This window comes from Excalfactoria chinensis, chromosome 20, assembly GCF_039878825.1.
Source record: "Excalfactoria chinensis isolate bCotChi1 chromosome 20, bCotChi1.hap2, whole genome shotgun sequence".
Classification (NCBI taxonomy): domain Eukaryota; kingdom Metazoa; phylum Chordata; class Aves; order Galliformes; family Phasianidae; genus Excalfactoria; species Excalfactoria chinensis.
The window spans coordinates 6127827-6141680 of NC_092844.1; the positions used below are offsets into that span (position 1 = coordinate 6127827).

Consider the following 13854-nt stretch of genomic DNA (forward strand, 5'->3'; position numbering starts at 1 on the left):
ATAACAACAGGTTTATTTTCATAATGCAAACAGGAGATACTTACACTGGTTTCAATGGATTTTGAGCTGGTTTTCCTTTCCACTAAAATAAAATCATTTTCTGCAGTATTGCAGTAAGATCTGCTGCTTTAACTGGCAGCCATCCTGGAGATAGAAGGTGAATGGAAACATAGTAGGTGATATCATAACTAACTCTTGCCAGATTGAGGTTAGAAGGAATTTCCATTTTATTTGTTGACTCTTATTTACAGTGAGGGCAGCGACAGAATCCAGCAGCCTTGTCCATGCCAGTTCCAGGGACAGAAGGGAGCTCCCGCATCTGTTTGTGATACACAGCTAACGAAACAAAAGCATACACACAAATATCCCGAGGGACAGAGCACTGCTGTGACAGGTTCTACAGAAGGCACTGCATCAGGGATGCCTGAGAGAAGATAGGAGGTATCAGGCATAGAAACACACAGGTGTGCTTGGTGTTGTTTACCTGTCTGTGGACTAGAGGGGGTGAGGGACAGCAAACCTTTTGCTTTCCTTAGCCACGAAACTCTTGCAGGGAATTATGGAGTCAAGATATCTGACAACCAGGGTGTAAAGTAGTGATGCCTGACACTGTGCCAGGAAATGGCACTGGTTCTGCAAGCAATAAAAAAGCAGCAGGATTCCCTACTTCAACTTATCTTTCAAGAGGACCTGTCTCCTTTTTCCATACCTTTAGAATTCTGTCTGACATCACCAGGGCCTCCACACACAGTCTGGCCAGAAGAACACCTCCTGACTTCCAAGAAAAACAAATGGAAATGTGAAATGCTTACATCTGGCATGGCACATTACCCCATTTACAGCCAAATGGGGCTGCTCAAGGATCGTCATGGAATCCCCAGCTCCTTTTTTCCTCGCTACGCAATAAATTAAGACTGTTGAGAAAATAAATAGTCTCAGAAAGCAGACAACAAAACAGACAACTCTGTAAGTTACAGCTCAGAGCGTTAGGACTGACTGCGTTTCTTTCCACAAGAACTGATAAGCTTATTCAGATATTATCTAGAATAAGCTACATGTGCAGCTAAGATGCACGTGAGCTGTCAAAGAAAGAGGTACAAACTCGAGGTTTTTAGAGTAGTAAGAAGTGCTGTAACTCTGCAAAGACGATCCCAAAGAGCTGAGTTTGGAGTGGTAATGTTTTCCTAAGGCAGGAGACTTACAAGTTATAGGATGTGAATGTAATGAACTTTGCAAATTGACATGCGAAATGCAGTAGCAAAATACAAAAGTCTAACTGCTGTCTTTCTTTCGTAGGAGAAAACATAAGGTCTGTTGAGTTTACAACGTGTGTACGTTGTAATTCACACATAAAGGACGAGAATTAAACTAATCAGAAGCAGAACTATTTTATCCAAGATTACTCTGATTTAAAAATATCGGTGAGTTTTTATTCCTTCCCTTCTCTTTAAGTTTGTGAATTTGACTTTATTCATAAGAAAAAAGAGACTCAAGGAAAGGAGACCTGACCTCCAGGGATTCCAAACAGATTGTTTATTTACATACACTTAGCTTTGGAATTCAGGCTTCTGTCCTTATTATCTAATATACATAACAAGTTATAAAACAGCAAGTTTATTAAAATTACTACATTAAAAACTACCTTAATTTTTGTGCTGAATAGAAACACATGCTGCCATTCTTCAGAAAATGGTATTCTTTCTTTCAAAGCTAAAATTACATAAAGGAAAAAAGTCACCCTTTAGCTGATATGTTGATAGGTTTTAATTCTATTTTCTGAATAACATTTACTGAAGAAATAAAATATTTGGCTCTGAAAAAGGTTAGAAATGCTGTGATCGCCAGCATTTTCTTTGGTCTGAAAGAGAAAAGTAACAGGACTTGATCAAAAGGCAGATACACTGTCTGATGTTAAAATCTTTCCAACCTCAGAGGTACAGAAATAGTAGCAGAAATGTATCACGTTCAGATACCACATCTACAACACACATTTACATCACTGAAATGATGAAAGCTGAGTGATGTAGGACTGAGGTGTTACAGTCTAAGTGCTCAGTAACATCCCTTCCTAAGAGCAAGTCAACCACAGCTTTTCTCAGTGTTTCCACTGCTTCTATTAAGGCAATCTGTGTAATACAGCAGCAGATACAATCTGTTATTTTTAAAGAAAAAAACAACTAAACTTTGCAGCTCTAGCTCTTTTTTTTCCTCTCTCTGACATAAGAAGCTGTGGTGGTCAGGGCAGACACGTTTCCACAGCTGCTGGCAACTGAAAGTCTGAGATGAGATGAGATGTGCATTTGCAGAAGCAGCCCACCACTGCCGGGTTTGAGCTTTGCTTTGAGAGGAGCTGCAGGCTCAGGAGGAGAACTGCTAACAGTAACGCAGAGACCACGCGTGGCACACATGGCTCTCCTACATGCTACGGGTCTCCATTTCAGGGACAAGTGCTTTCAGGCTGCATGTAAGTTATGGCTTAGGCACCATTTATAAGAGGAGACAGAATGCCATACTGCCCCTTCTGTTGTTTGTTTTAAGCACGGCGGTACTGCTACTGCTGAGAAATGATTCCCAGGCCTAGAGAACAGTCAACAAAGTAGGAAAGGTGTGCCTTTTCCTTAGAGGACGGGCTACTTAGCGCTCTGCAATTCACAAACTATAATGTTGTGCTCTAAGAGGAAACAAATATGGTTGACCTGGACCGTCCGATTCTTAATTCTCCAACAGATTTCTGAATTCGGTGGGTTTGCCACAATCCCGATCTTCACCTTGTTCTTCCTCAGGGAAGCGGCAGCTGCAGGTCTCCTCCTGGACTGACTGTTCAGGCGTAGTCTGTGCTGAAGAAACAGAACAGATTTTACTTCCTGTTGCTTTTATTCACCCTATTTCACCCTATTTCACCCCTCCTCAGTCAAAACTGGAGGAAGGCAGCAAGAAAAACATCTTCCAGTTGATCCAGTAATCCAGAATTCATTGTAAACACAAGAGTATCTGCAGGCAGAGCCAGACTGGAGCTGACAAAACAAAATGGAATTGAGGAGTTTATGTCTTACTTTTCTTGAAGACAGCATGTAGTTTCTTTTTCTGCCAGACGCTGAGGCACACGCACAGAGGCAGCAGAAATGCTGTGCACAACAGCCCTGCCACGGCGAGAGAAATTCTGATGACGTCCAGCTGGAGGTCCTTCCCTAGGGAGCAAACAACGTTCTTCAGTAAGTGCCACAGAACAAAATCCTACCGCAAATAAATTAGCCAGCTTTCTTGTCCACATCTCAACAGGTCTGCTTCTAGATTGGCCTGCAGTCCTGGGAATGGGTATGAGAAAGGACTCTTACTCCAAGTGGTAAGTGAATGAACAACAGCGTGTTTCAAAGTTAGTCCTGATTCTTCAGCTCCAAAAGCAACATCGTACATTGACTCACCTGGCACAGCGATAGGAAATGGAATTGCAGGAGAAGTCCTGGGTAAAGTGGTGGCTAAAGGGGGATTATCTGAACTGTGTTTGCAAAGCACGTCTTTTGTTGCAGTTCCAGGCTCCAGAACTTGGTTTTCAGAACACCTGAAAGACATTTAGAGAAAGAAAAAGAAAAGTAATGGAAAAGAAATCCAGTCAAGTTGTGGCATTCAGTTTTGTTACTTACACTGTCCAGTTTTTACAAGAGCCATCAGGCTGGTCATTAAAAGTTCCATAGCGGCAAGCCTGGCAATCTGCAACAGACAAGGAGAGTATTTAAAAGTACACATGAAGTGTTACTTGTGTTTGTATGGTATTATCTACATTCATGGATTTGTTATGAGTTGTTCAAGTACATAGTCGTAGAATTACAGTACGGTTGAGTTGAAAGGTTCCTTACAGCCCCTCCATCCCCAGCCGTTGGCTGGCTGCCCCTCACCAGCTCAGGCTGCCCAAGGCCCCGTCCCACCTCTCCATGGGCACCTCTAGGGATGGGGCACCCACACTTCTCTGGGCAGCAGTGCCAGGGTCTCACTAACCTCCAAGTAAGAATTTCCTCCTAGTATCTAATCTAAATCTCCTCTCTTTTAGTTTAAAGTGGTTCCCCCTAGTCCCTCCTGTTCATAAGCTCCCATTGAGTACTGGAGTACAAGGCACGTGTTTCCCTGTGCCCATCCCTGTCAGCTACACCAGCTTTGTACCAGCACGATACTTGGGTACAGTTTTCTACACGGTGCTGACAAAAGAGCTGCCATGCAAAGGGAACCAACTGCAGCGCAGTTTCAGGAGATCCTTGCTCAGTTCTTTATGTGCTGCACAAGAGGTGAAGGGAGATCGTACCACTCCCAGTTCTCTCCTTGCCCGGACCACAGCTCCTGTCGCAGCGGGAGCAGCCATCGTCACTGCAGCGATATCCCTCCTTGCACGTGCACTCAGCGTCACTTATTGGTGAACACACCTTTAGGTATGTGAATCTTCCTGGAAGGAGGAAACAGATGCGATGTCAGATGCCTCAAGCACACAGAACGTGGAGCAGCAATTCTCCAGGTCCTTTGCTCTTAACAGAAATTGAACTGGTCAGTTCAGCAAGAAGTCCTAGAACTGTCTGAGTTAGAAGGGGCCCTTAAAGGCCACCTGGTCCAACCCCTGCAATGAACAGACAGGCACAGCTCCACCAGGTGTCCGGGTGTCTCCAGGGATGGAGCAGCACCACCTGTGCCCAGCCTGCGCTTCACCACCCTTCTCTGAAAAAGCTTCTTCCGTACATCCAATCTCTTTCAGTTTGGAACCGTTTCCCCTTGTCCCGTCACAGCAGCCCCCGCTAAAGGCACGGTGCCCTTCTTTCTTACAGCCCCTCCAGACACAGACACGCTGCTCTCAGCTCTCAGTCTGTCCTCGCACAGCTGCACAGCGCAGCTCCCGGCCCGTCCCCGCGGGGAGCCGTTCCATCCCCGGTACCTTCGCACTTGCGGCACAGGTCGCAGCTGCGGGATCCTGCGACGCTGGAGAAGGTGTCGGTGGGGCACCGCTGGCAGATCGCTTCTCGCCCGCAGCCCGCGCGGGCCACGAAGGTACCTGCAGGCAGAGGGACGGTGCCTATAGAGGGACGGTGCCTATAGAGGGACGGCGTCCACAGAGGGACGGCGTCCATAGAGGGACGTATCGATGCCCGCAGCCCGGCCCGGCCCGTCGCTCACCCGCGGGGCAGACGGGGTCACACGGAGCGGCGGCCGCGCGCCCCGGGCTCAGCGCCAGCAGGATGGCGGCGCGCAGCAGCGGGGCGGCCGCTCCCATGGGGTCGGAGCGCGGCGGCGCGGAGCTGCCGAGTGCGCGTGTGGCGGCGGGAGGCCGCACTTAGAGCCGCCCCCAGCGGCACCGCTGCGTCAGCCCGGGGGCGGCGGGGAAACCCCGGCGGGGCTTTCCGGGCTGCGGAGAGACCCCCGAACTGCCGGGCAGCGCCCGCGGGAACGGCCGCCTCAGCGCTGCCGGGCAGAGCTGGCCGCTCCCCGACGGGGCTTCCCGATGGGCGTCGAGGAATCCCCGCCGTGGGAACGAGGGTCCGGCCCGGTGCCGTCCCGTGCGGTGCCGGCTGCGAGCGGACACGGGTGGTGCGGGGATGCGCGGTGCGGGGATACATGGTGCGGGGATACACGGTGCGGGGATACATGGCGGCCCCGCCCCCACCGGAGCGTGGAAAGAAGCGGGACCGGGGGCGGCAGCGCGGCACGAAGCGCGGCACCGCGCTACAGCCACGTGACCTGCCCGAGCCCTCCGGGCGCGCAGCGGAGACGAGGCCCCGCCCCCTGTGGCTCCCGCAGCCAATCCGTGACGTGCCGCCCGTCGGCGAGGGCGCGAACGGTGCGCGCGGCCGCGGGCTGAGCGCTGCGCACGGCACGGCACGGCACGGCACGGCACGGCGCGCCTCACGGAGCCGCCCAGCGCGGGGCGGGGCTGGGATCGAGCTGGGCGGGGCTGCGCGGCGCCGTGAGGTGAGGTGGGGGCTGTGTGGGGTTTTGTATAGGGTTTTGTATAGGCCGTGTGGGGCCATATGGGTTGTGTGGGGTTTTGTATAGGCCGTGTGGGGTTGTTTGAGGCTGCGCGACGCCGCCGGGAGAGCCGCAGTCCCGGGAGATGCGGGCCCCGGAGGCCGCTGGTTCGGCCCCGCGATCCCGCTGGGAAGGCCCGCTCCCTCACTGCCCGGTCTCGGTTTGCCGCCGTGGCGCTGCGTTCTGTCCGCGCTGTGCCCGGTTTGTTTGTCCGTAGAATGGCTGCGGTTGGAAGGGCCGTAAAGATCGTCCGGTTCCAACCCAGATGGTGCCGCGTCCTAAAATAAGCGCATAAAGATGTGACCTTTCATCAGGCGGGATGAGCTGCCGGCCCCGCGCCGAGCCGGCCCTGTGGAGCGGTGTGTGCCGCGGAACGAGCGGAAAAACGGCGCTGCGGCTGCTCAGATCCATGAGAAAATTGGGGCAGAACAAACGCGCAGCTTCCAGAAGAGCTCTGCTGAGTGTGTGCGGGCTGCGCTGAGTGTTGTGCGGGCTGCGCTGCAGGCACGGCTCGCACCGCGATGAGGCACCTGCTCGTCGGGCCGCGTGGCTGCGGGCGGCGCTTTGAAGCGGTCCGGTTTGCACGCTGCAGGGCATAGTGCTGCAAACAGCGGCTCTCTAAAGGATGCCGGCTGGAAATGCAGCAGCTGAGGCGGAGCTGCTCTTTGGAGGAGACAGCGGAGTGTGGATCTCGTTTGACAAAGAGCTCCCGGGTTCAATGCATCCGTGAGTGGGAATTCACCACGGAGGAGCAGGATCTGCCTCGCAGAGTAACAGCTGCAAGTTGCCTCCTCACATGGTGGATGCATTTAGAGACTTCTGTCAGAGCAGCATAAGTTAACGTGAATTTTTATGCGATGTTGTTACTTACCCTTCAATGGAAATGTGGTCGTTCACCTCAGTGTGAACTTAGTAGCTAAAAAAAAAAGTGGGTTTGTTCCATTTTCTGAGTGCTGTGGTCTGCTCCCCCATCACACGTTGCACACGTTTCTCTGACGCTCACTTGTGAAACACGCAGAAAATCTCTGGCTGGGGGTTTGCGGGGTTTGCTCACTATTAGGTCACAGGAAACTTGGTGAAGTGGAAACTAAATGCCAGATGTGAGGTCAAAGCTCACAGCAGCTCTTTTTGTAAATGACCCGGGTAGGAGCTGGCAGTGCAGGTATGAGTGGGGGCAGACTGCAGACAGCCCAGCCGCCCACCCTGAGCTGCTGTGGCAGACTGAAGCCACGTCGAGTTGTGTGAGGCTGAGTTGTTTCATGTTCTGGTGCTGACGGGCTGTGCTGCCCACTGCACCCATGTGTGAATTGTGTTGCAGTCTGTGCCTTGTAATAAAGCTCTTAAGTAGGATTAGCTGTGAATGTCAGTTAAGCTGGTGGGATCCATTCTGAGATGGCTTCAGTGAAAGATAATGCAGAAGTGCAAATTACTTTTAAACTTTACTGTCTGGAAGGCTTTGTACAAGGGGAGCTGCCTTCTAACATCGCTCTGCTCACAAACTTCTCTGCCAGTTGCAGTCCTTTCAGACATGGCCTCGAAAAGAGCATTGGTGATTCTGGCCAAAGGGGCAGAGGAAATGGAAACTGTCATCCCCACTGATGTTATGAGAAGAGCTGGGGTGAGTATGTGGGCCATGAAAAGTCTTTTATTTGTTTCCATGATTACTTGGTAAATCAAAATCTGTGCCTCGAGTTCAAGTTCAGAGTGTTCTCTGACGCATGCTGTGGATGTTCACCTGAGCCTTCTTACTGGTGAGCCAGTAGTTGTGTTACACCAAATAAGGATGAATAACGTTTGTCCTTAGGAAGCGTTTAAAATGTGAGCCTAAAGCAAACGAGCAGACGTTTCAGGTAAGTCTTGCCCTACCAAACATGTCTGCTGCCATGCAGAGCTGCAGGGAGGGTCACTTGGTTTTGTAGGGTTCTGGACTGTGCCCTCTTCAAGCTTGTGATGTTATATTGCTCTCCTTGAGCTTTTAGAGTTCTGTTATGAACTGGAACTCTGCCTGGTGGGATTCCTCGTGCTGTTTGTTACTTTTGCATCAGTAGTTGTACACAGTATTATCGTCTGATTAGGTATGAAAATAAAACGTTAATAAATACAATAGGAGAACACTGAGAGAAATGACTAAAATAACAATTACCTTTCCCCGGTGCTCTCGTGATTTTGTTAACATCCTTTTTGGGTGCAGTAAGAAGTACAAGCCTGTCCAATGTCTCTAATTCATGACTTGTAATAAGAGATGTATTCTTCTGTTAGATCAAGGTGACTGTTGCAGGCCTAACTGGGAAAGAACCGGTGCAGTGCAGTCGAGATGTCCTCATTTGTCCTGATGCCAGTTTAGAGGATGCCAGAAAAGAGGTTGGTCATCACCTTGAACTGACACAATGATCAGTTTGGCCTTTCCCACAACTTTCAAAACTGAATTAAGGCCTTTAGAAATGTGTTGCATGTTATGTTCACCGTGCCATAGTGACTCACGGAACTGCACATTGGCCCCTTTGGTCTTGTCCTACATTACAGCAGGCCAAGATCAGATTTGGTTTTGCACAATGTCATGCATAGTGCTTTATTTTACATTAGTCAGCCCAGCAAAATACCGTGATTGGACACAACAAAAAGAGCTTCTGATGAAAAGCTGTAGTAGGTTCAGCAAAACCACGTGTTCACAGTGCAAGAGCTGCCATTTACTTGTGGAAGCTCTTAAAGTCACTGGACTTAGAAGTTTGTTCTGAAGCACTTTACAGGCTGTTCCTAGAAATATTTTTTTTCCATAATTATTTCAAATTATTTGCTTTCAAGTGTCATTCAGTGGAAGAAAAGGCTTCTCAGGGAAGGATCCCTTTGCTTCTCTATTTGCTTAGCTGCACCCTCTGTTCATCAAAGCTTTCTCTGTTTGTTTAGGGACCTTACGATGTCATTGTCCTGCCTGGAGGTAACCTTGGAGCTCAGAACTTGTCAGAGGTAAAGTCCTGGGATCATAAAGATTGAGCAGCATTCTTGTGTGTAGTATATCGTCTGCACTCTATAGTAATAATGCAAGTTCAGTTAAACAACTGAAAATTCTATTCTGAGTGAATCTTGTTCATGAATTTGCAGTAGAAAATGCTTCAACTGTGCTTCAACCCAAATAATCAACTCAAAGCAATGGCTTCTTTTTATCTTTTACAGTCTGCTGCTGTTAAAGACATTTTGAAGGATCAGGAAAGCAGAAAAGGCCTGATTGCTGCTATATGTGCAGGTGAGTTAGTAACACGTCTTCCTTTGATAAACACTTGGGTGTTTGAAAGGACAGGCAGGCAGTTATCCTGGCTTAGACATTTATATCCTTGTAACTTAGTTACAGAAATTTGCGCTACAAACCCACCAGCATTTGAATTTTCCATTCATGTGGGTTAGTGTCTTAAAAAGTGACAACTAATTTGCTAGGTGTAGTGGAAATGCTGTCATGGGCTGAAGCAGTGATGGAACACCTGGTGGGAAGGCAGGGCCAGCCCAGGGGAGCTCAGGTGCATGCAATGTACTGAGTGAATGGATAGGGTGGAGTTGGGATCCAGCCCTCATTTAAGGGCTGGCAGTGGAGGTGAGGGTATCTCTGGAGTTCCCTGTGTACCTGAGCTCTCCTTTGTTTCTGTGAGTACAGTTGCTACCTCTGAGTAAATCCTCACTTGCTGCAGTCTGGGGCTTTGTTACTCTGCTGTCGTTGCTGACCTTTCTGTTGTGTTACAGCGTTACACCAGGTTTTTAGTTTAGGGTTTTTTTGTTGTTTTTTTTTTTTTTTAGTATCTGATTATTTTCTATGTGAGTACGCAGTGCTGGCAGAACAGCGTTACTATAAATTTGTCTCATGACTCCTGCCCTTTAGATTCAGCAGGGTGGCTGAAAATATAGTGTTACAGGCTTACCTTCAAAGGAGTGCTACTAAAATATGGAATTACTCTGCAGCGAGGGTTGTCTGCTTACATGTTGTGCACAGCTAGATGTCTAGTTCATTTCTTTATGTGGTTTGTGTTTAAAGAAAAAGCAAGATGAATAAATGCTGATATTCCCAACTGAACAGAGAGTGGTCTAGGTGCATGTAGGAGAGAATGAGGAGTGTGATGATAACTGCGTAAGAGATGCTCTAGCGGTGTGTATTTGCAGCATGTGTTTGTGTTTTGTCTGGTGTATGGCTGCTTTGTATTTTGTTTTCATTCTTCAGTTGAGCAATAGACGTGAATTTGTGAACAGTCCTGAGTGTGGCACTGGTTGTCTTTTCCTTCTTTAGCCGTATCTGTTGCAGAACGACTCATTTATTTTTGGTGTAATGCTTTTCAGAACTTTTCCAGCTGAACACGAGGAAAGTTATTTCCTTGTTGCTTCATTTTCTGAAATGAATCAGATCCGCAGAAATAACACTTGAATCAGGCAAATCCTGCATTCAGTTTCTTCTGGAATTCCCGCAAGGATTTTTTCTTGGGTGATCTAAGACAACTTTGCACAAGTTCCTTCCTCAATTCGGGCAAAGGAGGAAGTGATGGAAAAAAAAGAATGTTAAAACTGGAAAGTGAGCTGTTAACCCATTCCTGTCCACAGTGCTGCTTGGTGCGCAATTCCAACACATAAAGGCCTTTTCAAATGAAATTTTATCTGATAATGCTTACCAAGGCTGTGAGATTTGAGCCCCTGGATGCATGTTCTATGTTTGTAGCAGATAAGTTTCTCACTGATGTGTGTGTCCTTACAGGTCCTACTGCCCTTCTGGCACATGGGATAGGATTTGGAAGCAAAGTCACAACACATCCTTTGGCCAAAGAGAAGATGATGAATGGAGGTATGTAATTGATTTTATAGCTTTATTTCTAAACTCAGAAAGTATTTTGTCCTAACTCTTCATTTAAAGAAAAGCAAATAGCGTTTGCATCTCATTCTGTATCTCAGAGTTTCCTTAGTGCTCTCATATATGTAATCAAAATTCAGCAGAATATACTATTTCCAAGTCCCTTTAACTTGGGGATGCAGGGCTCCATTTACATTTTCAGGAAAGTTGTTGCTGTCACACTGGGAGCATTTTTTTTTTTGCCTTGAAGTCTCTTGTTGTTTTGGTTCTTTGTCTCAGTGGCCCCAACAGCAAACCCCAGCTGCACCTTTTCTGCTTTCCCAGTGCTTTTGTGCTGTGAGCAGCCAGCAGGCCCAGCTATCGTTTTCATACCAAAGTAAGGTGCTGGTGAAACACTATTCATGTATATGAACGTTAACAGGTCTGGAGGAGGGAAGGAGACAACAGGATTCCTCTGTGTGCATTTAGAGAAAATAGAGGTGTGAACAGATGACTTCTTGATAAGCTTGCAGATAGGTGCACTTATATGCCATGTGAACAAGGTGGCAGAACTCCCTGCAGAGCCTTTTCCTCTCTGAGGACTGTAGGCAGCGATGAGTTGCTTGGTTCTGCAGGGACAGGGATACAGAGCCCTGAGTGAGCTTAGTTCATGTGAGTCATTGAGGTGTGTACTCAAGAATGCGATGCTGTTGGTGGAGCCTGCTGCCCCTCAGCTGCCGTAGCCTGTGAGCAGGCAGGTCTGTGCTCTGTGGTGCTGTACTGGAGACTGACCCTCTTATTGTTGTGTCACCCCAAAGCTCACTACTCCTACTCCGAGAGCCGTGTGGAGAAAGATGGGAACATCCTCACCAGCCGTGGCCCTGGTACCAGCTTTGAGTTTGGGTTGGCCATTGTTGAAACACTGATGGGGAAGGAAGTGGCTGAACAAGTGAAGGCACCCTTAATATTGAAAGACTGAAATGCTGCTCTGGGACGTGGAGTAGAACAATTTCAGGTGGAGAGTCTTGTCTTTGGTAGAATAACTGAAAGATGCACAGTGTAGTTGTGGATGAAATTAACAGCTGTACTCACCTAAATTAGGACATCTTACCGGTCTTTATTCCTGGAAGAAAACTCTGTTAGCAAAGACCTTTACTATCATTAGCAACTAAATAATCTTAGATCCTGGCATTTCAAAATCACATGGACAAATGTTTGCTGATAAATAAAAATAAAACAACTTTGATTGTTTGTTGCTTCTTTGTGTGTTTTCTCCCCAGTCCCAAGCAGGGACTGCAGCGAGTAACTTGCTCATCACTAGTGTCTGGCTCACACTTTTCTGTGCAGTGTCCGACTCAATGGGGCACAAACTGGTGTGCCCTTCTCTGGAACTGGGAATTTCCCTGGTCTTAAGGCATAAAGGCTGTTCGCTGTGTAGGTTTGGGTGTGCCTTCCTCTTGTTTTCTGGAAGGACTCTCAGTAGTGCTGGCCCTTCTCTTCAGCTTGCTGTGAGAATAAGAAACTACATTGATCATTTCTTTTTGTTTTTTTAGGGGGTTCAGACCTGATGGTTGTAAGCGTAAGGTTTTGTGCGTTGATGGCTTCCAAGTGTTTTGTCCTGGTGGCTCTTTGTGTATCTGAATTCAGGGTGGGAATGTTTGGCATCTTTTTCCTCTGATGTTTCTCCTCTGTGCGGTATATTTGTGCTCTTTTTCCTTTGTGGCTTTAAGATGCTGACGTTCTGTGGGTGACAGCCATAATGCTGAGTGATCTTCAGAAAGGAGCTGCAGGTTTTAAACAGGGAAGCATCTCTTCTTCTGAATCACTTTGTAAGAAAATGAATAGCAGTAACGATTACCATGTTTCAGTGGCATGCCACTTAAAATATGGAATATCTAACACCTTTCTCAAAATTAACCACAACTAGGATCAAGGTGCATGCCAATATATAAATAATAGAGCAACAGTCTATGAGCAATCACAGGTGTGGCTTCCATATATGATTCAGAAGAAGTAATGAGCTGTGTGGATGAAAATAGGCAGTTATTATGCAAAGCCTGAATTACAATGCAGGATGGGTGGTGGTAACACCTCGCACAGTTTATACAAATGCTAATCACAAGCTCAGCAGCCAGAAATCTCTGCAATGGTATTTAGCAAATATTAATAAGTATAATTAAAATATGTGTGCTAGATTTAGTGCCAAAGAACTATGAGAAACAGAAAATTTACCATACAGTTTATATGAGTGTAAGCTATTGGGGGAAACAAACAAAATATTGAGCTGGACTAAAGGTGAGGGGATGCGAGTGGGGGCATTTTTCTGCAGGAATGCCCAGCACACAGAAAATCAATGGGATGCCTGACTGCAAAGCTCCCATGGACAGGCTGCTGCATCTCGGTGCTGATCACTAGTGCACTTTCAGGAAGGAAACTTGAGCATGTGTCTTTTAGAAGTGTTTGTACGGCTCTCAGTCTGCAGCTGATTTTGTTGAGTGGGAATTGCACCATGTCCAGTCATTGTCTTAATCCTGAATTTCAGACAGGACTATCAGTCTTGGACGCTTTTAAATGACCTCCTACAAAAGCTGTGCTATACTCCCTGACATTACCTGCTTAAGAGCAAGTTATCCTGGTGGAAAAAATCGGTTAATGGCATTTTTTAAGTCACTGGGTCCTAACACAACCTCTTCTATTCAGGAAAAGGTATATTGAGGCAAACAGCTTATCCTTTAGTTGCCATCTAGATGCAGCTCCTGGCTGATTTTCAGCCCAATTAACCATTTCACAGAATAGATACGGTGGATACTTGCTTCCTGTGATAGTTGAGGCAGCTTTTGCTTGCGGTATTAACAGTTCTGAGCCTGGTAAGATGTGTGTCCCCCCACATCCCTTCTCACTGACCTTGCTGCCAGTCTCTTCTCACTAAGGTCTGTTTGATGATCATGGATTCACCGTGGGACTTTGAATGTGCTCCTGTGGCCACAGCAATGCTGCTGCAGGAAAAAGACCTCCAGGTGGCGTGCAGCCCACTTCCAGCTCAGTAAGTTGTGGGA

General features: G+C 47.4%; 2 protein-coding genes across 4 annotated transcripts; one reads left to right on the forward strand and one right to left on the reverse strand.

The window, feature by feature from the left end:
* Positions 1–1512: 1512 nt before the first annotated feature.
* TNFRSF9 (TNF receptor superfamily member 9) lies at positions 1513–5654 on the reverse strand. Its single transcript, XM_072354183.1, has 7 exons — positions 5152–5654; positions 4913–5029; positions 4295–4432; positions 3642–3708; positions 3423–3559; positions 3054–3188; positions 1513–2837 (listed from the first exon to the last, which is right to left on the reverse strand). Exons 1-7 carry the CDS (start codon positions 5246–5248, stop codon positions 2713–2715), a joined length of 816 nt encoding a protein of 271 aa, XP_072210284.1. The 5' UTR covers positions 5249–5654; the 3' UTR covers positions 1513–2712.
* PARK7 (Parkinsonism associated deglycase) lies at positions 4896–12053 on the forward strand. 3 transcript variants are annotated; one of them, XM_072354180.1, is made up of 7 exons: positions 4896–5025; positions 7512–7618; positions 8260–8361; positions 8905–8964; positions 9172–9241; positions 10727–10813; positions 11617–12053. In XM_072354180.1, exons 2-7 carry the CDS (start codon positions 7529–7531, stop codon positions 11775–11777), a joined length of 570 nt encoding a protein of 189 aa, XP_072210281.1. In that variant the 5' UTR covers positions 4896–5025; positions 7512–7528; the 3' UTR covers positions 11778–12053. The 3 variants fall into 3 exon arrangements, with proteins under 3 accessions (XP_072210281.1, XP_072210282.1, XP_072210283.1); XM_072354181.1 differs by lacking the exon at positions 4896–5025 and adding an exon at positions 5804–5943; XM_072354182.1 differs by lacking the exon at positions 4896–5025 and adding an exon at positions 5830–5943 and having other exon boundaries at positions 7518–7618.
* The last annotated feature ends 1801 nt before the right edge of the window (positions 12054–13854 follow it).